The sequence below is a fragment of the Neolamprologus multifasciatus genome, chromosome 11 (genome assembly GCF_963576455.1).
Source record: "Neolamprologus multifasciatus chromosome 11, fNeoMul1.2, whole genome shotgun sequence".
Lineage (NCBI taxonomy): Eukaryota > Metazoa > Chordata > Actinopteri > Cichliformes > Cichlidae > Neolamprologus > Neolamprologus multifasciatus.
The window spans coordinates 8,184,796-8,209,850 of NC_140449.1; the positions used below are offsets into that span (position 1 = coordinate 8,184,796).

Below are 25,055 nucleotides of genomic sequence, written 5' to 3' on the forward strand. Positions count from 1 at the left end.
AGGGCCGATGGCGCGATATGGCAGCCTCGCTTCTGTCAGTCTGCCCCAGGGCAGCTGTGGCTACAACTGTAGCTGCCTCCACCAGTGAGTGAATGAATAGTGGAATTGTAAAGTGCTTTGAGGGCCCCAAAAAGCGCTATATAAATGCAATCCATTATTATTATTATTATGAAAAACAGGGACAATCTAAGTCCTCTGGGGTAATTGGCAGCCTGCAATTTGTAAATCCAAAAAGTTCCCTTTGGTTACGACTCCTTTGTCTGCCATGTGTTTGTATGGAAAGAGGAATGTGGTGAAATACTAAAAACCTGGGTTACTATTATGGAAGCCAAGGTAGCGTCTCCATTGAGTAATTTTTGTTTTTGTCATGGAATATTTGATGCGGTCCACAAACACAGTTGCACTTTTGCATGCGTCATGGGGCATCTCTCCATCTTTGCTGCTTGCATCTGCGTGCATCTGAGTAAACAAGTTCAAAACTGAACTTTGTGTGTGTCTAAGTCAATGTCTCAAAGAGAAACACTGAATGGGAGGCAAATTTTGGTCAGATTACACACACCAAAGTGTGGGAGACCTCTGACTGATGATGTATGTTGTACTCTGTGGTATCTGACCTTCATATTCACTTCCCAGGTGCAGGTGAAAAATTTGGACTGATTTTATAGACAGTGAAGCACTTACTTGAAGGGTGATCATCTTGTGGTTATGCTGTAAATACTTTGATCATTTTTGCCATGTAGGACAGTGTAGTGATGAATATTATTAAGAATGGAGCATTTGGATTTGATTCCAGGATCTCTCCAGAAACTTTGAGCTGGTCACAAAGCATCATTCACCAGCACCTGCTGTCCTCTACTGTAGTAGAGGAAGTGAGATTCATTCATTCATCAGTGACGTTTCGTCTGTATCTGCACACTGATCTTTGAATGTATGTGGAGAGTTAGCATCTTTACTCTGTCAGAAACCCATTTCCCTCTCATTCATCCACTGCAGCCACATCCTGGGCGGAGGCACCCATTTAACTTTGATATACGATGGCAAGCCAGAGCAAAGCCCCAGGTTTAGCTCGCTGACGTCAGATAAAGTACCTTTCTTTAGCTCTTACTAATGATGTTCTCCCTCCTTCTTTCTTTCTTCCCCCAACGGCTCTGACTTGTTCCCCCTGCACTGCTTCTGTCTGCACGTCAGATCAAAGGTGAGAGCCACAGGGAGGGCTCATAGGGAAAAAAAAGACTGATAAGACACTGTCTTCTCCTCAGCCTTCTCCACTTTGCCTGCCTTGCTCCATGATGAAGATGAGAGTGAGTAGAGGTGCACTCACAGTCAGCAATCACTTCAAGATGGAAATTGGCATCAAAGAAAGTATACTTCCCTCAGAAGCCGCATATAATGATGGTCCCTCCGGAGCACACTGTAGTTGTAAAGCTGATCACGGCGAATCGTGGAATAATTTCAGTCAGCTTTTATGCAAACTCTTATCACTGAAGATCAGTTATGAAAATACTTATGAAAACATTGGAAATCTCAGAGAATAACAAGCAGAGCGTATAAAGCGAACACTCATGTCAGTTCAGCGTCAGTATGTTAAGTTGGGAAGAATAAAGCTTTGTGGATCCATTTCACCTGGTTTGGTGCAAAAGTGGCAACAGGTGCGCTAGAAAGGCAACAAGAAGGCAATGGCTGTTCACAGACCAACTCTGACTGACTTTTCTCTTATTTTGTTTTAGCCTGAGATGATACCTGCATCTCATTCAGGTTGCACAGGTATTCCAGCACCTCCAGGATGGCGCATCCATATGTGACACTGCAAGAAGGTTTGCTGTGCCTCCTAAAGTGGTCTCAAGAGTATAGCTGAGATACCAGAAGACACCTGGACCTGGCTGTAGAGAGGCATCAATCCATCTTTTGCCATGTAAAGACCTATCTCCTGGTATCATCTCTGAACTCTTGAGATTGTGCCGGGAGACACACAAACCTTTATATGGAGGTTCACATTTGTCTTGTTGTGGCCTCTCCAATGCGGCTGTTGTCATGTTAATTTGGACTGCAGCAGATAAATTGGAATCACAATGGTTTATTCTTCCAAACAGACACCCTGATATCAATGAAGTTTTGAATGACTTTGTGTGAAGATTTAGTATTCCCTTGAATTATGTTCAGTGATGTAGGTACAAACAAATGCTCAATAAAAATCAGGATACCTAGGTTGGACAAACATATGTATAATCTGTAGTCAGTTTCATTAGTAAGCAATCTACTGTATTTACCATTAAATCCAAGGTTTTGTTGTTATCTTTTTGTTTTATCTGATTCATTCATGCCAGTTGCTGAATACAAGTTTATCTGTCTAGAGGCTACAGTGCAATACAAAAACTGACTGGATAATGACAACTACATCCTTTTATTTATTTATTACATATTTTGTTCCTATAAACATAGTAAAACTTTTTTAAACATCCATTGACAGTATGTTCTAGTGTTAAAGTGAGATTTTCAAAAATCCCCTCTCTAAAAAGAAGATTTTTAAAAATGTGTCACATAACAGGAATTGTCAACCTTTGTTTACTCAATTTTCATTTTATCCTCTGGAAAATAGCGACTGTTAGTACTAGTACTACTACTAGCAGTACTAGAAATAGTTATTCTAGGGCAGCGGTCCCCAACCCCCGGGCCTCGGACCGGTACCGGTCCGTGAGTCGTTTGGTACCGTGCTGCGAGAGTTTAGGCTCAGGTGTGAAATGTATGGTTTTCAGGGTTTTTATCGGTTTTCAGCATTATTTTGTTATCGTTTTTATCGTTAACTCGGTTTTCCTGGGTCTTTTCACATGTGTTATGAATAAATCTTAATTTTTTCCGGTACCGGTAGTAGTTTTATTTTATCCGCGACACCTTAAAGGCCGGTCCGTGAAAATAATGTCGGGCATAAACCGGTCCGTGGCGCAAAAAAGGTTGGAGACCGCTGTTCTAGGGCGTTAATCGCAATATTCCGTCAGGAATGTAGCTAAAGGCTGTCTTTGTCGATGTAGACTGTGTTAATAAAGGTTATTTAAATCCAATATGGCGGCGCCTACAGTGCAATCGTGAGCCAGGAAAACAGGTCGTTTACAACGGTTTTTAAGGCTGGTTGGGATGTTTTCTTTAACACGGACTGGTGTATTCTGTTATTGCGAGCACAGCGCGGAAATAAAGGAGTAGGAAATAAAACGGTGAGTAGCTTCACAGAAGACACTTTCCCTCCTTTCGTTCATCCTTCAGCGTGTGTGCAGCTGACAGACTTCACGAACATGCACACAGCAGGTGTAAAAAGGTGTTTCCATTGTGTTTAATTCGCATTAAAGAGAGGAGTATTCGCTTATCTATGCGGATAAAGCAGCAGGTCAGGTTTATCACGAGAAATAACAACAAGCAATACCGCTGTAGCATAAAGACGGAAAAGAAACCATGTCTAAACCCCTATAACTTGCATGTAACAAAGTCACGCGATAGTTGGCGTGACGCATGCTGTATCAATGTAACAGGATGCGGACTATTTGTGGGTTTAGAATCCAAAATGTTTTTGCTCTTACTTGATTTGCTTGCTTGGTGCTTCTTACAAATATGCAGGCAAATCGTGTATAACTCTCATGTCAGAGCTTATTGCACCTCATTGTTAACAGTGTAAGACAAGCTGAACTGAATTTAACGCCTGCATTTATATGATCGTTTTATCCATTGAGGCCAAAAGGTGTTAGGAGTTGTAAATTTGGGAGCATGTGGTCAGAAACACAAGCTGTGGTAACACAGTTTTGATGGTGGTTTGAGAATATTCTTATAAATGTATCCAATACATTTGATTACTGGCAACATTATCGTTTCTTGAGCAAATGTAAGTAAGTGCACCTTTACTCATTGTCTTAATATATGTGAGCTCTGGCACCAGAAACAGATGCATTTGACTTCTGACATATTGAAACACCTGTCCTATCTGAGCATTTATAAAAGATTCTGATAATGACTGACTGCACAGCTCTCCCCCAGATTTTAGTTTTCTGCTTTAAAAATATATTTTTAAATTGTCACAGTTACTGTTCATTTGAAGAATTAATCAGCCACCCCCACCCCTTGCTGGGTACTGGAGTCCAGCACACAGACTTGGACATCAGCTTGAGATGAAGCAGTGTTTTACTCTTTGTAGGAGACACCGAATGGATGAGGCCAGTCACCATAGAAACATTATCTCAGTCTTTCGCCTCAGCCCACTCACTCGCACCGTCAGAGACGCGCACGGCGTTGAGTGCTCGTCTCTCCCAGCTTCAGCCTGAGGGGAGGAGTGTTGGCTGCTGTGATGCTTAGCTTATACTCGAGAGAATGTATTGAAGACAAAAAAGTCCCACAAACAGGTGGGTGGAGGAGAACCAGTGACAGCTGACAAAGCTCAGCTTTCTCCAAGTGATTTGTCCATCCTGGTCAGTTGTCTCCTTAAAATCTAGGATGTAATTTTTTTTTTTTTTTAAAAAGCAGTGGTTTTTAGTGCTAAAATCAGGTCATCTGAAACTTTCTCTCTCATGCTGATTTGTTTAACTGTCAAGTTTTCATAACATCAGCAATCCTACAATACAGAGTAACCTTTTCCTCTGAGCCCTCCTCAGCTTTAGTCATAATTTATATTTTCCCGACTGACTTGATGTCAGTCTGATGTCGGGGCGTGCTGATCATCTCAGCCTCCGCTTTGATGCTTTAAAGGTCTCTCCTTCTGAGATCCAGATGCGTCACTGCTGTGAAAATATTCTCCTGACAGGTCAGGTTAGCAGCAGTAGTCCTCCGCAGCCAAGACTGTGCTGACTGTACGAGCCTCTCAGGTTACCTTGGAAACTGTCTGTATATACACGTCTGTGTCTGGGTAAAATCAAATGAAGGTTAAATGGGTTTTCGTACATACTGCTGACTGTCTGACCGACATTAAGCCAGCAGAAAGTTTAGCCTAACTGCTCTCTGATCATTAAGGAGGAAGGGAAACCTTTCTGAAACAGCCTGAAATATATCTGTTTTTCTTCTTTCAAGTTGTTAGCAGTGGGAGTGGTAAACTTTTGAAATTTATTTTATAGAGCAATCCTGTTCTGGACATTTTCTTTAATGTAGTATTTTGTCCTTTTGACCTACCTGTAATTACACAAATTGAGTGAAGCTGCCACTTCCATGCAGGTGATGTCCAGAGGCAGCTGGGTGCACTTAACCTCCTATAATGAAGTGGAAATAATCTAAAAGTACAGGGCTGATTTAAAGCCGAGAAATCGGTGTGTCATTTCATGTCATCTGACTGCAAATGACATTCTTTCATCCGAGCAGGCAGGTGGTTTGATAAGGACAACCTGTCCTTAGATTCAGAGAGAGGCTGTAATCACATCGCGCTGAATAAACCAGTCGCGCTGTTGTGTGAGTGACGTTGAGCGATGGACACAGGCTGTGGTAAAAAGAAATTTTAAAAAAAAATCAGAGCTGCCATAAATTAATCGCAGTGGATGAAACTGTCACTCAGTCTGTTCACAACAGGTGGACTTTAATGTAATGTTGCTCATTCCTGTAGATTCAAATCATCTGAAGTCATATGCACTGATGTGGGAAACCCTTTTCATACCTGCTGCAGAACTATCAGAACAATCTCCAGACTGAAAACCTTTTTTTTTTTTTTTTTTTAAACCCCTCAGCCATAAAAGGCTGATGGGGTATTGTTGTCACCCTGCGGGGGACATGGACACGCACGTTTGTGAATAAGATAACTCGAGAACGAAGCAATACAGGCACTTCAAATTAGTAACATAGTTGTATCTAAATGCTAAAAATTTCAGACGAGTTTGAATCTCAGTGACCTTGACCTTAAGGTTAAAGTTGAGACAAATGACCAAAGTTTTAATGTTTTTAAAAAAAAAAAAAAACTACGAATGCGATAACAGGAGAACAAGGCAAAGTGGGATTTTGTTATTCATACCGTAGATGTGTCTACTAAAAGGCTGAGGGTACCACCGGCTGCCGTCAGTATTTTTAAATCCTTCTAATCTGGAAGCGTTACGCATGCATTTGTTACATCTAAACTGGGCTATTCTGATGCACTTACAGTCCCTCTGGGAAATATTCACGGCGCTTCACTTGCTTCATATTTTTTTCCGTCATTTTACAGTCGTAAATTCATTTTTTACCTCAAATTCCACACAAAAACAATACCCCACAGTGACAAGGTGAAGAAAAGGTTCTTGCAAATTTGGGCTCCTTAGTAACTCCTGAGCATCTTTGCTGTCTTTGCGTCTTTGCTGCTGCTGCACCAAAACTCTGCAGTGACCTCCCAAATGACCCCGACTGTGACTGTGTTTAAATCTGAGTTGAAGACGCACCTTTTCTGTCAAGAATTTGGAACCGGAAGATTTGGTTATTTCACGTAAACATTGTGACTGCGTGTAATCTCAGTGTTTAAGGAACCTGCACACCTGACTATTTACTTTCATCTTCTTCTTCTTTTGGTCGCTCCCTGGATCATCTGGACACTAGTAACGTCCTTCAGAGTGTGCAGTGTATTCTTTGCAAAATCCCGAAGCATCTCAGGTGAAGTGTTTGAGGGTATCAATGCGTGTGCTACTGAGCGCGTGCTCACAGTGCAGGGATAATATTTTTTATTTTTGACACACCAATGCAGTCATCACTCAGTACTGGCCCTGCTTCCTGTGTTCCTGTCTTCTTCGTCAACATAAAATCCAAGTTGAAAACTCACCATCTGGTCACATCGATGGAGATCCAGCACATTTTGGCCGGTCAGAGTGAAACTTCCAGGAAGCGATCCAAACGTAGGAAAGGGCCGAAGGGGCACGAAGAGGCAGCTTTGAAAGGGAGAGCAGCAAAATCTATATCAGATAAAGTATTTGATTCATGTGGGTGGAGTCACAAGCCTTTTATTGTCATTTCTATGTAAAGATGGAAACTGCTGTTTCCATTTTCTGTCAGTTAGATATTTTAATGTGTGTGCATTCACGTTGTGTGTTTTATAAGCTATTTAATATATTTACCAAAGGTTCGGGGAAAGCTCGGTTAAAGCTGACCTCCTCTACTGAAAAATAGAAACTTTAGTATTTCACTAGCATGTCAACATTTCCACCACTGGCTGTTTTCCTGTTTTATCAGACGCAATCATGCGGGTGTCCGTGAGAAGGCTGGCGCTGTATCCCCTGTTTGCAGCCCAAAGGAGCGGCGCCCTCCAGAGTCCATTTCTGCACCAAATTTCACCCAGGAGTCGCACCCTGTTCAGTGAGACGGGCGTGTGGGAGAAGGACTATCGAACAGAGACCAGGCGCAAAGTGGAAGGATGGTGGCACCCGCGAATTATGGCGCAGTGGCGGAAGGACGCAGTGGAGGAGGTAAGAGGGTCTTTCAAAGTATCAAATAATAAGCTGAAGATTAAATGAATGATTGTTTTGCTTTTGGTAACCAGCAGTTACAAAAAAACCCAAAACTCAGTTTATATATGACACAGCAAGTGCTCCAGCTTCCTCTCACAGTTCAGAGGTATGCATGTTGATCTAATTGGTGATTTTTGAATTGGCCCTGAGATAGACTGGCAGTCTGTCTCTTGCTCAGTGTCAACTGGGATAGGCTCCTGCCCCACCACAATCCTGGTTAGGCAGTCTGGAACATGCATGGATGGAAATGCACTAAATCCTATAATAATCCTAATTATTATATAATCCTAATATAATAATCCAATAAATCCTTGTTTAGATAAGAAGCTGGAACGAGCAGATGGTTGGCATTTCATTTTCCCCCACATGCTGCTGCTGTAAAAATGTGTTGAGGTAAACTGCTAGTAGAAATGAATGTCTGATGTGTCGAGTGAGAAACCTGTAAATACATGATTATATATTCAAGGATACACATAGCCAGGTTTCTAATGTTCCTTCTAAAACATTAGTCATCCTCAGTAAATACTTGACATAACAAAAATACTTCTTTCAGATGTTCTATGGCCTAAATAGAGGTCATTACTGTTGAATGAGTTGGAAATCATAATTGTACTCCACAAATTAAGGTTGCAATAACCAGTAGATCTCTTTTGTAGAATCTAAACATCATAAGCACAAACAAGTGTTTTGTTTGTCCTTGCAAGAAAAACACAGATGTGTGTATTTAAAAATCTGCTGATTTTATTTGAGTTTCACAAAACCTCTGCTGTGTCTACCTTGGGCCAAGTGCGTACTATAAATGAGGACAGTGGTAATTAGCTCCCCTCTTTAACCGAGCAAAACATTTTTAACCCACGAGTGAGTTCAAGAAATTCAAATAGATCCACACAATACAGAACAAACCTGGTAGAGGTAGGAGCTGAAAGATTTCAAAGACTCTGGAAAGGAAACCAGTGAGAGATGTGTCTGAAGACCCCAGAACGACTGCAGAGACACAAGTGGATGACTTAGCCAAGGCAGGAATGATATTCTCAAAGAAGAAAATCATCAAAAACCTGCACAGGAATGGATTGTGAGGTTGCAGACCACGAAAAACTCCACTTCTGCAGAAGAGACACCTTCAGTCCAGACTAAAGTATGCTAAAGAAAACCTGAGGAAAGATTATAAATATTGCAAGTGCGTCCTGTGGCCATATGAGACAAAACTAGAGCTCTGTATCAGAGATACCGCTCATGTTTGGAGAAAGAAGAGGGAGGTAAACAACTAAAGAACTCCCCAGTGAAAAGTGGTGGTGGGAGTATTGTTTTGTGGGAATGCTCCAGTGTGTCTGGGAGTTTGAATCTCAATGAAAGAATCATGAAGAATTTGAAATAAAACCTCAAGCAGTCAGCACAAAACTGGGTCTGCGTCATCGCTGTGTTCCAGATAACAGCAACCCAAATAATACATCGCTCCTGGAAGAACAGCCTTCAGAATGCCAAAGTGAGCATTACTGACTGGCATGGACACATCCTGCAAAACTGAAACTCTGTGGGGTGAACTGAAGCCCAGGGTCCCTGCCAGAAGACCGTTAGATCTGGAGAAAAATGGGCTGTGATTGGAAAACGAGTGTGAGAAACAAACAACTGCAGGCTGTTATCCAGCTAAAACTGACTCCAGTGTCTGATTATTAGCATCAGTGGGGCTAATAATTTTGACCCTGGTAGTATTAGCTTTTGTGACTTATTTTTTTTTCTGTGTGCAAAGTAAAATACGCATCCAAAGTAAAACTCGGACGTTTGGAAAAGCTCTGTTAAAAATTCCTTGTTTTTTTTTTTTAGCAGCAATTGGGAAATACTTATTAGCACCTGGGCTAATAATTCTGTCTCCTGTATTGAAACAGATCCACATGTATACATTTGAGGCACAGTTAGATGAATAGGTGCATGCTTCTAAATTATGCCCTCATCTATTATTGCCACTGACCCTCGCAGCTCATCTCAGACTCGGAGCTCTGGATGATTATATATCCTAATGGCCTGACAGTGTGGCAGTCTGGGACTGGCTCACAGTGATTAAGTGCATTTACCACAGAACTCTGGACCTAATTAATTTACTGAAAAATTCATGACTCACGTTTCCTGTAATCACGTCTTTCTGGGTGTAACTGGTACTTACTGCGTTGCTGTGGCAACAGCATTGAGACTGTAAATCACCAGCAGTCTGCACTGACACCATTTAAATTCGGACACTATAATCAGCCTCTGTTAGAGCCTTATACAGTAATATACCCCGAGTCAGTCGGCGCTCACGATCGCTACGTGATGAGCAGCTATTCCTGTTCTCATCAGTTTAATGGAGTCTCTGTTGTGTGGGATTCATTCAGAGGCCAGACTGATAATGGAGAGGCTCTTCTGCTGTGTGCTTTCAGGATTAAAAGTCAGTTTTATGGTCATTTGTCTCATGATTCTTATAACAGCCTCTTCTTCTTCTTTTTTTCCTCCAGAGTCCCCACAAGAAGAAGTTTTATGTCCTCTCTATGTTTCCTTACCCATCAGGGCGACTGCATATGGGCCATGTGCGAGTGTATACCATCAGTGACACCATTGGTCATTTCCAAAAAATGAGAGGGCATCAGGTATGTCTTTGCAATAAATCTAAAGGCTGTTTATTTCTAATTCATGCATTTGTGTGTTGCACTCATGAAAAACCTTCCAAATCTTCTCTGCCAATGACAAACAGCTTATTCTGCTATTGACTGTTGATTGATGGTGTTTATCGGATTGGATGATGATGTGGAGGAAAAGGTGAAAAGCGCTATTTCTGTGAGGTCTGTCTAACATTCACACACATTCACACTCCAGTGGATGCATCTGAGGGCAGTTTGGTTAGTATCTTGCTCAAGGCTATAACCACCAACCTACTTCCTGTGCTACAGCCAGTCCTGACTTCAACCCCACTGAACGCTTGTAGGATCAGCTTGGGCGTGCCGTTCGTGCCACAGTGACCAACACAACTGCACTGGCCGACTTGTGACAAATGTTAGTTGAAGAATGAGACGCCATCCTACCCCAGCGTGTGACCAAGCTGGTGACCACCATAAGGAGGAGGAGGTGCCAGGGTGCTGTGCCTTTGTATATGTTCTTCCACATGCTGCTGAGGCGTCAGTTTGTTAAAAGGATAAACTGTTAAATTGCTTTGTTTCTTAAGACGTCAATCATCTTCAGTGTTGGGAAGGTTACTTTTAAAATGTATTCCATTACAGATTACAGAATACATGCCCCAAAATGTATTTTATTTTTCTATAGAAAACTATTCCTCACCTGTAAAACAGGTTTGCGGCTCCAAACTGTAAAGGCGTAAAGGCGTAAAAGCGTAAAGGGACCTCTGGCTAATACGGTGGGTTCTGTGTCGGGCTCGTAGCCGAAAACTAGCTTTACTTTGTTGTCTGAGTCAACTTTGCTAGCGAGAGACAGAGAGAGGTGTGGAAAGGCTGCTTCAACAGAACCTATTGTTTCGGAGGAAAACACGAACACGGTCTACAGTCGAGTCTTAATAGCTTACTTACAACTTGGCTCTTTTTGGCTGCAGTGGTTATTATTATATTTACATGCTTCCATCTCCCGTTTTTGCTTGGTGATAGCTCGTAACTTTCTACTCTTTTTCTCCCTCCCTCGCTCACAGACACATAACGGGTATGGCGGTCCATTCTCCCTGCAGCACGGACTACACTGCCCATGAGGCTACATTATTTAAGGCAATGCCTGTAACACTCTGCCTATTGCCTTCATATTAAATAATTTTTGTGAATAATTTTTTTAAATATTTCTTCACGTCATTATGCGGGCCGCAAGTAGAGGTGACATGGGCCGCGAGATTAAGACACAGACATTAGAGCCTCTTAATGTGTGTTTTGTTTGGGTTTCCACCGGCATGGAAACTAAAAATAGAGAGGGCATAGCCTAACATATGAAACGGGAAAATACCGCCATGTAATCCATTCATTTCAACAAAGTAACTGTATTCTAAATACCACCTTTTTAAACGGTAACTGTAACGGAATACAGTTACTCATATTTTGTATTTTAAATGCGTAACGGCGGTACATGTACTCCGTTACTCCCCAACACTGATCATCCAATAAGTGACACCAAACAAGAGTCAATAACAGAATAAGCTGTTTGGCACTGGCAGAGAAGATCTTGCAAGTTTTTCATGGGTGCAACTCACAAATGCATTATGCTTACGAACGTGGCAACATTAAAGGAGAAATACACAAGCTTTGTAGTGGTGTGAGATTTAGTGCCTAGAAGCATTGTTACAACAAAGAAATAATCAACCAAAACACTACAAGTTTCACTTTCACCCATTCACACACAAATATACATACAGAAGGAGAAGCAGGTAACAGGTAAAATGGTAAGTGGTAAATGGCCTGTATTTGTATAGCGCTTTTACTAATCCCGCCTAGGGACCCCAAAGCGCTTTTACACGTCCAGTCATCCACCCATTCACTCTCACATTCACACACTGGTGGAGGCAAGCTACAGTTGTAGCCACAGCTGCCCTGGGGCAGACTGACACACAGGTAAACAGTGAGAATACCCCATGACAATAGCACATTCAGGTGTCCATCCCTGTAGGAATGAGCCTGTTCTGCCTTTGAGCTTTTAACTTTTAATGCACGCCTCAGTTTGGCTTATTGTGCGCTATCTTCCCCTCACCGCACGTCTCTGCCTGTGACAAAAAAAAAACGTACAAAGAACGTGACGCCCTCAAATGTGCTTTTTGAGATGTGCAAATGTGCTTCATTGAACTCGTCTTTGATACAAAACATGACGCTGCATTGACAGTATGATTGCTGCTTTCTCACTGGAGCCACTTCAAAAGGCTCCCCTCACCAATCCGTAACCCACTTTTTTTCTGTTTATTTCTGCTGAACAGTTCTGTAATATCAGCTGTGTTTACACTGCTGGACTCACTGTTTACTCTTCCTCCGAACTGTGAAGCTTCCCATCTATATACACGTGTAATGCTTATGCAGTAGTTTGACTTGAGCATTAATATGAGTGTGATTAGAAGCTTAAGTCTACCTCAGGGAGCCTGTTTCTTTCAATTAGATGGCCGACGTTTGCACCGCCGTGAGAGCGTGTAATTAAATTGTTCTTTGTTGTACTTTGATTTCTATTGTACATCCCTTTGCTTTTTAAATGCTCATTTCAACGCCACACCCAGGTGCCAGTTTATTACTCTAAATGAGAGTAATGAATCCTACCTTCTCACAGGTGTTGATTCAGCTGTAATGTCAGCCTGCATCAATGTCTCGTGAACGGTTTTTGGGGCAATTACCATGACAGAAATTAGAAAGCATTTTACACTTAACCCCATCAAGGAGGAGGTAGTGTGTGTGTGTGTGTGTGTGTGTGTGTGTGTGTGTGTGTGTGTGTGTGTGTTACTCTTACTGCCTCAAAAAGTTTGGAATTGATTCTGATAAAAAAAGAAACAACAACTTTGTGGGTGTGTAGAGTGGGCTTTTGGTTACAAGAAAGGGCGTAGATTTGGTTTTGGCATTGGTGGGGACGGATGATTCAACCACCGAACTCTGCCCTGTTTCTTTTTTTCCCCTTTTTGTCTTTGCTTCTTGATAAAAAAGGAGAAATATACTTGCCTACATATGCTATTCTACATGCTTTTAAACCATTTAAAATTACAATTCATAGTTTTATATGTGAATTATATAATGTTAAATGACTATTAAACAAATGCCTGACTAAGTATTTTAGAGTTTAGTTTACTTCAGCCGTATTTCATATAAATCAGGTATCATACAAAAATAAAAATAGCTTCAAATACAGTCATGACAATAAAAGAATATGACTTTAAGGACTTAACAAACTTCAGTTATATTACACCAACATCTCTTATACATTAGCACTAAGGGAACATTGAATGACCTGCTGGTTTTTGTCCATAAAACTACTCATCTAAGATGACCACAAAGTAAAAGATCTCTCAGCAACATTATGCAACATTTTAGGCACTATTGCCCCGATCAAATCAGTGAGCTGGGATTTTTTTATTCCAAACATGAACTACTGTTACAGCAACAGACATGGACTACTGGTGTCCCACACAACAACTCAATGTCCACTATGTGAAGGGGCCACACACACATGCCTTCTCCTCTCGTTAACTGAGCTAAACTGCTGGCATATTTGTTTTACATCTATACCGTCCAGTCTCTCCTGGTGGACATACAGCAGCATTGTTTAATCTCATTCGAGTCATTGTTGACCTTAGCCATGTTTTTAGTCTTCTGAGAGCACTGAAGCTTCTTTCAGCCTCAGTACATGCGTTTATCCTCGGATTACAATTATTATTCTGTGCTTGATGTGCCTCACCTTTGGCCCTGGCTCTTCCCCTCTGACTGCAGTAGGACATATTGCCACCTGATAAAATAACACATTGATTTGTGCCATATAAAAAGTGAGACGTGTCAATTCAGATTCTTTGTCAAATATACACTACTGAAACAATTTACATCAACAGCCTAGCAATTGTCATGATAATAAATACTAGTTAATCTTTAGCACCAAATCATCAGTCAGTCACCTGTGACCTCGCCTCTTCACCTCTGTCTGAGCTACAACATGGCAGAGCTGCCTCTGTCACCTGATGAATAACAGTGAGACATTCAAATACATGCAGTCACACATGTGCTTCAAATACAGTCATGAACCAACAAGTCATCATCCAACTTCACCTGTAATCTTGTATCACCATTACTCTCTGAGCTTTGTGTTGGTTGGAATATTTGCAAAATCATGACTACCTCATGATATTTTGTCTCAAAAATTAACCCTATGAATATGTCAGTACCATTAGGATGAAATTATTGTGTCACCAACATTTTAACGATAGACATATAATTTTAACAGCCTCTGTAAACTAATATCCTGGCTCGCTCGAGGCTGCCGTTTTCTCTGACAGTTTCAATCAAAATTAGAAATGCTGCTCTGAGACTGAGAGAACTAATAGTGCTGCATGTTGTGCAGTTAGTTTCCAAAACACGTTATTCATGGTTGCATACGGTTTTAGACTGATGTGGGCCAAAGCCTAGCATAGCCTGTAACGTTATTATGACACATTTTATGAGTGAACTTGGCTTTAAGTGACTCACAGGTTTCTTTGAAAAATACTTTCTTATATACAGGTTCTTCCATGTTGCTGCCGTCCTCCTCTCCTCCTCGCAGCGCAGGCTTGCCACTGCTAAAACGAAACAGAGCTCCCTGAAAGGCTCAGCCAATCACATTGGCCATATTTGTCACATGACGTAGGACGCCAGTAGAGAACGTAATTTAACTCTTTCTGCACCGCTGGGTGAATGAGATGTTGACAGATGTTTTTTTTCTTTCTATTGGGTTTGTTTTTCTTTACTCGAAGAGATCAAATTATTGGTGGGGACAATTCAATAATCGCTGGATATTGGTGGGGACATGTCCCTTCCGTCCATGCCAAATCTACGCCCTTGGTTACAAGCCATTAACATTTGGATTAGATGCACCAAGGTCTTTAAGGCCAACTTAATGCTTTAATGGTCAAAAATTGACAAAAACTTTCAATAAAATTAGAAATAAATTAGAGGCTATGATTCTTACAAATATAAAGATCTAAAATATTGTCTCATGTTTGACCTCTGACCTCTACTTCAAGGTCAATAGATTATGCTGAAGGTCATAGTGATAATAATCCTATATAGGGCTGTTTAAAACGGTCTTTCTTACTGCCGTTGTGTGTAAAGACAGTATATGGTGAATGATATTTAGGCATTATAAATATCACTGTACTTTAAACCTCTGACGTCTTCTTCGAGGTCAAATAAGGTCAAGCTTCTGTAAAATGACTCATCTTTAAGGCTAATATTGAAATTTACTGCCTGCTGGGATTCTGAATATCACATTATAGTTTGCATTCAACTATCATGTCACATTTGACGTCTGCCTTTCTTTCAAGTTTCTTTCAATCCTAAGTTTGAAGAGTTTAATTTCAGTTTAGTTTTTTTTTTCAGTATTGCTGTATTTGTGGCAAATGTGTAGTTTGTGATAACAGATTTGACCAAATGAACACATAACAAAACTAAGTTTATTTCTGCTGCACAAAATTATTTCAGAGATCTGGTTTTTATTATAGTAGTTAACTTTCATGACTAGTTTTAGTTTTTAGTTTACTTTTAGTTAACTTTAATAACCTTGGCTGACACTGAATCCATTTTACAATGAAGTGAGGAATGAAGTCAGCCCATAAGCAGCTGTTTTCCTTTTCCTATAAGGTGTTTCTATGGTTTTTAATACCTGCTGTGGTAATTTGAATCCTCGCTATGAGGTCTCCTTGTTAGGTTAAAATTAGGTGTAAATAGAGTAAAATCCATACTCTCGATTACCAGCGTTCTAGTCTGTTATTGACTCCACTCTGTTTCAGCTCCTAGTGCTGCAATCGATATTCAGCACTCTGTTTGATTCCACTAAACGGCGGCCGCTGATGAAGCCGCGAGCAGTGTCTGTCACATGGACCGTGCTCCTGCGGTGACACAAACACCTCCTGCTCAGTTCTTTGGTTAGACTTTGTCTGTACATGATCTATCCACCCAAGAAGAAAGGTGGGTGTGTGACAAGTTTCTCTCTTCCTCCGTGTTTTCTGGTCCAGGTGCCGTCTTCACACGAGATGCAGTGTTGTTTTTGTTTCACCTGCCCGTCTTCCTCTGGCTGGTTTCTCTCTGAACAGAAACCTGGTGTCACATCACTGATGACTACTTTGTTTCTCTCAGCATCGGTCAGAAAGTTGAGCTTGTTCTGCTGTGTGCACTCAGTCTACCCTATACACTAGTTAACTGAGAAAGGTACGCACTCTCCTTTAAACGGTTATGTGTAATAGGAGTTCTTTCATGTGTCACATACTAAATTAGAGAAAGTTTTAACCTAGACCTAACCTAGGTCTTTATAAATATCAAAATATGAGGTAATCAAAACAAAAAAGATAACTTTTAACCTTTATTGTAAGTACAAAGCTCATGCTAATAATCACAGTAAACAGTAAAAATTAAAGTCGTTCCTGAAACTTCAAGTGTGTTTTTTTTACACTTGTTTTTGGTTTTGGTTTTTTTACACTTATTTTTTTCTCAGAATTCTGAGAAAAAGTTGGAGATTCTGAGATTAAAATCAGAATTCTAACGTTAATCTCAAAATTCTGACTTTTTTCTCAGAATTCTGACTTTAATCTTAGAATTCTGAGTAAAAAAAATTCTCACAATTCTGAATATAATCTCAGAATTCCAGGAAAAAAAAGTCAGAATTCTGAGATTAAAGTCAGAATTAAAATCTCAGATTTCTAAGTAAAAATTCAGAATTCTGAGGAAAAAAGTCAGAATTCTGGAAAAGGATTTTTTTTTTTTTTTTCTTTCGGTGACCCTAATCCTCTTCCGCAGATATTAAAATGAGTTTGATGCAAAACATATAAGCGTGACAAATGTGAAAAAAAGACTTCTGGTCCTAATTATTCAAACCCTGACTGAGTACTGTTTTCAGTTTAGATTGATATCATGGGCACTGCTGCTGGGTGTAACCATATATGTGAAAACAACAACGCTTGTTTCTTGCTTAGGAAAAAGAATAACTTTTACAGTCTATACCACATGTGTCAAAATCACGGCCTGCCGACATTTAAATCCAGCCACACGTCACTCGAGCTTCTTCACACAGCAGACACAGAATTCAACTAAAGGAAAGTTGATTTTTCAGAGCAGACAATTTCGGCTGAGACGAGACCCTGAGTCTACGTGATCACCAAGTCTTTTGTTTTTCTTCTTTCTTTTGTTCAAAAAATGTTACTTTCTGGTGGGTTTTTTGGTTTACAAAAATTCACTGTTAACTATTACATTTGCACTCAGTAACCTTCATGTTCTACTGGAATATAACCAGAATACGACCGGCTGGCAGCCTGTGGAGTTGAGTCCTGTGGAGTTGTGCTTATTGACAAAGAGACTCATTGAGACTGATGGATACGTATCGACAGTCGGAATGATGACGCTGCTGATTATCACAAATCATTTCCTGACATAAGCTGGAATTAATTTAGTTTCAAGACGGTAACAAAACTATTAGTTTGCTTAAAAGAAGGATTGCTTTTATTTTGACAGAGATGCATCTAATGAGCACTGATGGTACACAGACATCAATATCAGCTTTTTTATTATTCAGCTGTCAGAGCAAATTTTCAGGCTTTTCAGGCTTTTTTGTTTCATGCTTATAAATATTAGCTGGTGGTAGGTTCAAATTTATCAAGCACACGTGTGTATTGGTACATTTTCACCACATTTAGAGCATGAAGGAATAAAAATGCTAAAGACGGGCGCCAGTATAGCTCACTGTGTCGAGCAGGCGACAGATGTACCAAAAGGTTACTGCAGGAACCCGGGTCATTTCCTGTGTGATGATCCTCCTGCACCACCTTTTCTTCTGCCCTGCTGTCCTGTCCAATATAAAGGCTGAACTACCCAAAAATAAGCTATTTAAAAAGACTAATAGGGCACATACACTGATGTGTAAGGGTTGGTAAAGGAGTAGTTAACCTTTGAATGGGCTAGTGTAACCAGGAAACGTTTATCAAGTTGCATTTCAAAGTGTCAGATGGAGTGGAGTTTGTCTGGAGCTGTGTGGGTGGACACTTGCATGTAGCATCATATCAACAACATCAGTCTCCCAGCTCTTCTCTGCTTTCATCCCATGGTGCCCTGCCCTGATTGGCTCTGACTTTGCATTACAGTGACTTCAGTGACTCTCTTGTCCATCTACCATAATCTCTTGTCAATGTGCTGATTTCGCAGCCACACATTCTCAAAAAGTCGGGGTAGCTTCACACTTTCTGTGGTCACAAGGATAAGTGGAGCTATTACCAGTGAAGTATTTACGCTGTAGTAACATGTCCTAACATTTTTCCGCTTGCAGTTCACATCGTGGCTGCTTTACTCACAGTGTGGCTGTATTCCTCCTGAGCTCTCATAGCCTGATACCATCCAGCACTCGGCTTTACAAATGAGGCCCCTGCAGTTACCAAGGATACCAATTCGTCTGAAACATCAGACCAGTTAGGGTCCGTGCAGCGATGCTCTCCAGCTCTCGAGTCCTCGCCGCTCTGCCTCTCCTCTACTTTACTCACGCCTTCCACTCCTGTGCTCTCATTTCATCTCGCCCAGTAAGCAGAAAAACACCATCGAGGACGCAAAAAGATGTCGCCTCGAGTGTTTGCCTGGGAGAGTCGTGCGTTCAGAGAGGATGTGTATAGAAAGTGACAGTATATTTACAACACGTTCAGTGTAATAATGTAAGCATGCTGACCCTTCTTTCTAAGGTTAAACCAGTTTCTTTTACCTTTTAGTAAAACATCGGCTCTTAGTCTGTGTGCTTTCATCCCGGCGTGTAAGCTCCCAGCAGGGATTTACACATCACCATAAAGTTGATGCGTGCAGAGGACCCTCGTTCCCTCCTAGACTGACTTGTTTTTTTCGTTTAATAGTTACTGATTGCATAAATCCTGCTGTAATGTGAACAGCATGCTGATCAGAGGTGCTGTCAGTTAATTATGCGAATGGTGCACGTCGACACCACAGGGCTATTTTCATTTTCCTCCTTTCACCTGGGAAACTTTCTCCTCTTGGTCTAAGTGTGATGTTAAGTCTGAAGCCTTCAGTGACACTTTTGACCAATATTTAAACAGATTTCATATCGTTTCAGAGAAGCCATTTTTTGGTTAATTCAGCTCCTACTCTATAAAAAGTCATAAAAAAGGAATATCGAATGGCTTTCACATTTTTCCACAAAGCTAATGAAAATAACGACTTCCCTGATTGTGTCTGCAGGTCTTAAATCCAATGGGCTGGGATGCCTTTGGACTTCCAGCTGAGAATGCAGCCATAGAGAGGGGGCTTGACCCAGAAGACTGGACTAAAAGGTATTTGAACTATTACATCTCAGTGTTTGTTGTTTTTATATACTAACTGGAATTGGCCCACTTTTTTGGTGCTAGGTTAGACCCTGTCTTGACTTTAAATGTAGACCGTGCAAACAAATGAATGAATGGCTGTCTAAGGGAATTCAAACAGTTCTTTAAAATGAATACTGGCATTGGCATTTAGTCATCATTTATAGTTGTCAAAAACACAATAAGCCACAAAATGCTCTGAATTACAATTAAATTCTAAAATTGCATGTAAGTAAACAAAATACTAAATGGAAAGTTTTACCTTTTAAGCATTTAATTCAAACATATTTAGTATTTTTATATTTCTTATCTTTAATTTAAAATGACTTCTGTTGTTGCTGGATGTCATCACTCAGAGTCTAATATGAAAATCTTGGCACTATCCCACCGATGCTGGAGAATCTGGATTTTCTTTTCTTCCTTCTGTCATTGCAGTGAGTTTCTCATCTCGAGCTGACAGATTACATGCTCTGGTTTCTTCTTTTTCCTTCAAGTCTTTTTCCTACCAATTTTTTGTCCAAAAGATATTCAGAACCTCCGTTATTTCAGCCAGAGCATCGCTTTTTATTATTATGTGTTTTTTAAACAGCGCTCACAGAAACACTTTGGAAATGTTTTCCTTTTTCCAGCTTCCTCTTTGGACACAATTGTTTCAGTTTCATCAGTCAGATTTTCACCTAATTCTTTGCCTTAGTTGTCCAGACGTCTCTTTTGCAACACGTCACCGCTCTCTCTGCTTCACCTGGAGGTAAACCTGTCTCCTTATAGAGAAAATGGAGGCATGGCTGTATGCAGATTATATGCAGTCAGCACAAACCTGTTGGTTCAGAATGATTTAGTAACGTATGCACAGTGGTAAGAACAAAATAGGCTGGTGTGCATGTTTCAGAACTCCAAAGGTAATTTTGCTAAATGAGGGCTATTGTCATGTTCAAGAAACCAGTTTGTGGTGACGGAGGTTTTGTGATATGGCCTGATATCCTGCTAGAAGAAGCTATTAGACGATGGGTGCACTGTTGTCATAAATGATGCTCAACTGATATTAAAGGTCCTAAAGTATGCCCAAAGAAAAAACTCTTCCACAGCATTACACCACCAGAAACCTGAAGCTTTGGTGGAAGGCAGAACAGATCCATGCTTTCATGTTGTTTGTACCAAATGCCGACCCTACCATCTAAAGCAGCAGAAATTAAGACTTAACAGACCAGGCAACATTTTTACAATCTTTTGTTGTCCAAATTTGGTGAGCATATGCCATCTGTAACCTCAGTTCCCTGTTCACAGCTGACAGAGTGGCACTGGATGCAGTCCTCTGTTGCTGTTGCTGATCAATTTAGCTGATTAAATATTTGTGTTGAGCAGTTGAAAAGGTGTACCTAACAAAGTGGCCCATGAGTGCAGTATATCCTAACTCTAGTGCCGTTCCTCTCGCTTCAGTAACATACAGTCTATGCGGGAGCAGCTGGACACGCTCGGGCTTTGCTTCAACTGGGACCGGGTAAGCAGCATGTGATGATGAGCTGAGCATCAGACAGAGTTTTGGCAGCTCTCAGGCCCATTTGCTCCCCTTTGAGTCTGATTCTCACTTTCCTGACAGGAAGTGACCACTTGCCTCCCAGACTACTACAGGTGGACGCAGTATCTATTTATCAAGCTCTTTGAAGCGGGACTGGCATACCAAAAAGAGGTATTAATCGTATTTGCGCTCTGGTTTTTAAATGAATAATATGACTTGCGCAGGTTTCAGATCCCTGACTGGTGCAGTAATGATTGAAGCAGCTCAGAGTTTTCTCTTTGACTGGATTAAATGGTAGACAGGCTGGAAAAAACCTTTTTCATTTTGTGTAATAAAATGCAGTGGCCTTAAAATATGCTTTTAAATATGAGCTACTTCTTAAGCTGTGCTTTTCAATTTGTGAGCTCATGTGTGCCGTTTGGGTGTGTGCTGTGTGCGTGCACGTGTGTTATCCAAGGCTGTGGTGAACTGGGATCCTGTTGATCAGACGGTGCTGGCTGATGAACAGGTGGATGAAAATGGGCACTCCTGGAGGTCTGGAGCTCTGGTGGAGCAGAAGCTACTCACACAATGGTTCATCAAGACTACAAACTATGCCAAGGTATGACTGTAGCACGTGTGTGTGTGTGTGAGAGGCAGAGCTAGAGAACAAGAGCCCCGTATGTGTGTGACAAGCAGCATCTGAATGGCTGACCAGAAACTTCATGTGGGCAAAAATGAGCTGCGGAGCCCTCTGATAACAATCATGGCTTCAGTAACAGCAGCTGCAGTCCTGCTTCTCTGGTTCTGCAATCAGACCCCTGGAGACCATCATTTATAGCCTGGAATCTCTATTTCAAGGAAAAAGAGACCAGAAGCCTCAGTAATACCACCAGGTGGCCTGGCTGGCTGATGAGAAGCCTCCACCTTTAAGCAGAGGGGTGAACAGGGCTGGTGCACGGTGAAATTAGCCCTTTTGGACTTATATGAATCAGCCTCAGAAAGAAGGTTCTTACATTTTTCATGGAACTCATGCATGTGTGTGCATGTGCTTGCACATAGAAATACACTGTAGAGGCAGGTACCTATAAAAGAGAAAAAGTTTGGCTTTATGTGCTCAGTGCTTGAGCACTTTAAACTCGAATATATCTTAGTTTGTTTGCTGAGTTGAGAAAAATTGTGTAGAAATGTTTTTTATAACATTTTTTTGTTTCTAGAGCTGCAATGAGGGATTACATTCATGTTTAGTTAATGTTAGTTGATGTTAATTTTGTGGGGCATCTTTTTTGGTGGTGTAGGCAGCACGGTGGCATGGTGGTTAGCACTGTTGCCGCACAGCAAGAAGGTCCTGAGTTCAATTCCAACATCAGGCCGGGGTCTTTCTGTGTGGAGTTTGCATGTTCTCCCCATGTTTGCGTGGGTTCCCTCCGGGTACTCCGGCTTCCTCCCACCGTCCAAAGACATGCAGTTTGTGGGGATAGGTTAATTGGAAAATCCAAATTGTCACTAGGTGTGAATGTGAGTGCGAATGGTTGTCTGTCCCTGTGTGTTGGCCCTGCGACAGACTGGCGACCTGTCCAGGGTGTACCCCGCCTCTCGCCCTATGACAGCTGGGATAGGCTCCAGCACCCCCCGCGACCCTGAAAAGGATAAGCGGAAGCGAATGGATGGATGGATCTTTTTTGGTGTCCAAATGTGCAGAAAATCCCCCAAAAATTGCAATACCAACAAAATAATTCAGCTTCAAAGCCATCCAAAACTTTAAACATAGTCAGAGATACAGAACATCAAAGCAGTAAATCCTCACATTTGCACAAAGTTTGACATCTCTGCATCCAAATTATGGGTATTATGAGCTCTTCTTGTTTCCATCACAATATAAAAGAAAGCATAAGCAAGTTTTTGTGAGTGGGGTTTCATTTCATACTGAGATAAAATTGAAACCAGTGCCTGGGAGGTGTGAAGTAAATGTAAAAAAGAAAAACATTGGAAATGATGCAAAACACATGTAATTTCCAATAAAACAAACCCCAAACTTGCGAGAGCACCAGCGCGTCCGTTCGAGGGTTTTATTCGCCGCTTTGTCACTTTGATTAAAAAAATAATTTAGTCCGCAGTCGGCTGTCGCTCAGGTTCAGCCGCGGCGCCGAAGTCGCCCGTGCGTGTCCGTGTCAGAGGTTCGAGCGGAGGTGGAAGCAGCCTACTGTGACAATGTGTTCCTGCATTTCTAATTTTCTCTGAAGAGCGGAGAAGTGGGAAGGAAGGAAGAGGAAGGTGTTAAGGGAGAGAAGTGAGAGAGACAGATGGAGGGAAAGGCGGACCGTGTCAAACCAGAGCGTGACAAATAAAAAGCGATGTAATTGGACTGTGATTTCCTTTTTTTTTTTTTTTTTTTTTATTTCTGTCCGCTCGCCTCTAAACGTGTTCGAGTCTGTTAGACAACATTAACTTCAGGCAATATTTATTCAGTTTAGCTGTCAAGTTATTCCACATTGTGCAACGACTGTGTATTATTACGAAGATGGATCCTTTTTTTTCTTCCCATGTGGAGCGTGCAGGATGCTAAATGATCACATGGCAGGAGCAGGAGTTTTCAATTTCATGCATAATCACACTTGTTGCACTCAGACAAATGCTGCCTGCCTGTTACACCACGACTGACATCTAAATGATTCACAAAAAGCGAGAGCTCAGTGCGCCGCTCACATGCAGTATTGTTCAAATAGCTTCCAGAAATGTTTGATTTCCTCCAACTAAATTAACACCCGACAACTGAACCCACTTCCAAAGTGCAGCTGTTTGTGTGTTTCCTCGCTGTGTTAATATATTTCCCAGAAGTGTACTTGACATGTCTCACTCACACATGCATGCACAGTCCTTAGTTACTCTTATTTCATGCTCGAGCTTTTCTTTGTTGCCAGGGACTCATGTCCTTGCTGTTACTGTTTTTTCTGGCCTTTGTGAGAAAAACACTTACTGCCTTTTCCCGATTCTCACTCGTAGCTTTTTTCCTTCATCTTTGTTTCGCTGTGTCTCCTTCCAGCAGCTTCTCAGTCACGCTGACACACATTCATCTGGATTTATGCCCCTTTTTTCCCCTCTCGCTCTGAAGGGAATCCATAACTGACGAGCCGCACTCATGCTAGCGATGACTATGGCCAGTGTTTATGTTTGTAATGATAACTCTGTGATGAGGTACTGCATGCTGAACTGCACCATGATGGGGTGGAGGGGTGGTTTGTGGGTAATAGATGCTGACAGACTGAAAAGGAAATTGAGAATTATACCATCTCTGGCTTCAGTCCAGCTGTGGCTTCTTGGCTTGAGCCTCGTTGATATGCATAGCTTCCTTTAATCATGCAGTATAAATGTTGTTGTGTGTCTGGGTGTGTGTGTGGGGGGGTGTATGGGCTTATGGGTGTGTATGTGAGGTGGGGGTGTGTGAGGGAGGGTGCACACTATATAGGCGATTGCTTTGCGATATCCATGAAAGAGGGCGAGCAGAGGTCACAATTTTTGAGAATCCCTTTTTGTCTGCATAATGTGACCTGGTCGGCTCTGCTGCTTTGTCAAAATAAATTGGCTGCGCTTTGAAAGAGGCCACACGGAATTGGAGTCAATTGCATTATCCTAGACGGCCACATACTAATAGGAATATCTCTTTTCCACAGTGAAGTGGAAAATTAGCTCCTTCCAAACTTGTACAAAGTAGTAAACTTGTGGCTTTATCTCTTTCAGCCCCTCCTGGACGCCCTGCAGGACCTTCCAGAGTGGTACGGGGTCAAAGCCATGCAGGCAAACTGGATTGGAGAATGCACCGGATGCTACTTCGACTTCAAACTGAAGGTGGATCTCGACTCCTTTCTCTCTCCTCTTTACTTTTCTTGTTTTCTTTCAGTCTCTCAGCACTTTCCCAGCAAGTGCTCTCTCTTTCTCTGCTTCTGTATTTCATCTCTTTCACCCCAAGCACTGATTGCTTGCTTTGAGTTTCTTTGACAGCTCTCTTTTTATCTGTTTCTATTAAAATCATGTACCAAAACATAGAAATCCACACTTATTATTCGCTTTCACTGCATCTGCTACAAGTAGCAATTTACCCAAACAGATGATCGCAGATTACTTGCTG

General features: G+C 41.4%; 1 protein-coding gene across 1 annotated transcript in view; it reads left to right on the forward strand.

Moving 5' to 3' along the window:
- The first annotated feature begins 3,031 nt into the window (after positions 1-3,031).
- The window catches only part of lars2 (leucyl-tRNA synthetase 2, mitochondrial), a 39,398-nt gene continuing 17,374 nt past the window's right edge, over positions 3,032-25,055 (forward strand). Inside the window, exons 1-8 of the mRNA XM_085177149.1 lie at positions 3,032-3,206; positions 7,147-7,379; positions 9,908-10,039; positions 19,313-19,404; positions 20,872-20,932; positions 21,032-21,121; positions 21,408-21,551; positions 24,668-24,775. Of these exons, the coding sequence (XP_085033275.1) occupies positions 7,155-7,379; positions 9,908-10,039; positions 19,313-19,404; positions 20,872-20,932; positions 21,032-21,121; positions 21,408-21,551; positions 24,668-24,775 (852 nt within the window). The 5' untranslated portion in view covers positions 3,032-3,206; positions 7,147-7,154. The remainder of the gene's footprint in view (positions 3,207-7,146; positions 7,380-9,907; positions 10,040-19,312; positions 19,405-20,871; positions 20,933-21,031; positions 21,122-21,407; positions 21,552-24,667; positions 24,776-25,055) is intronic.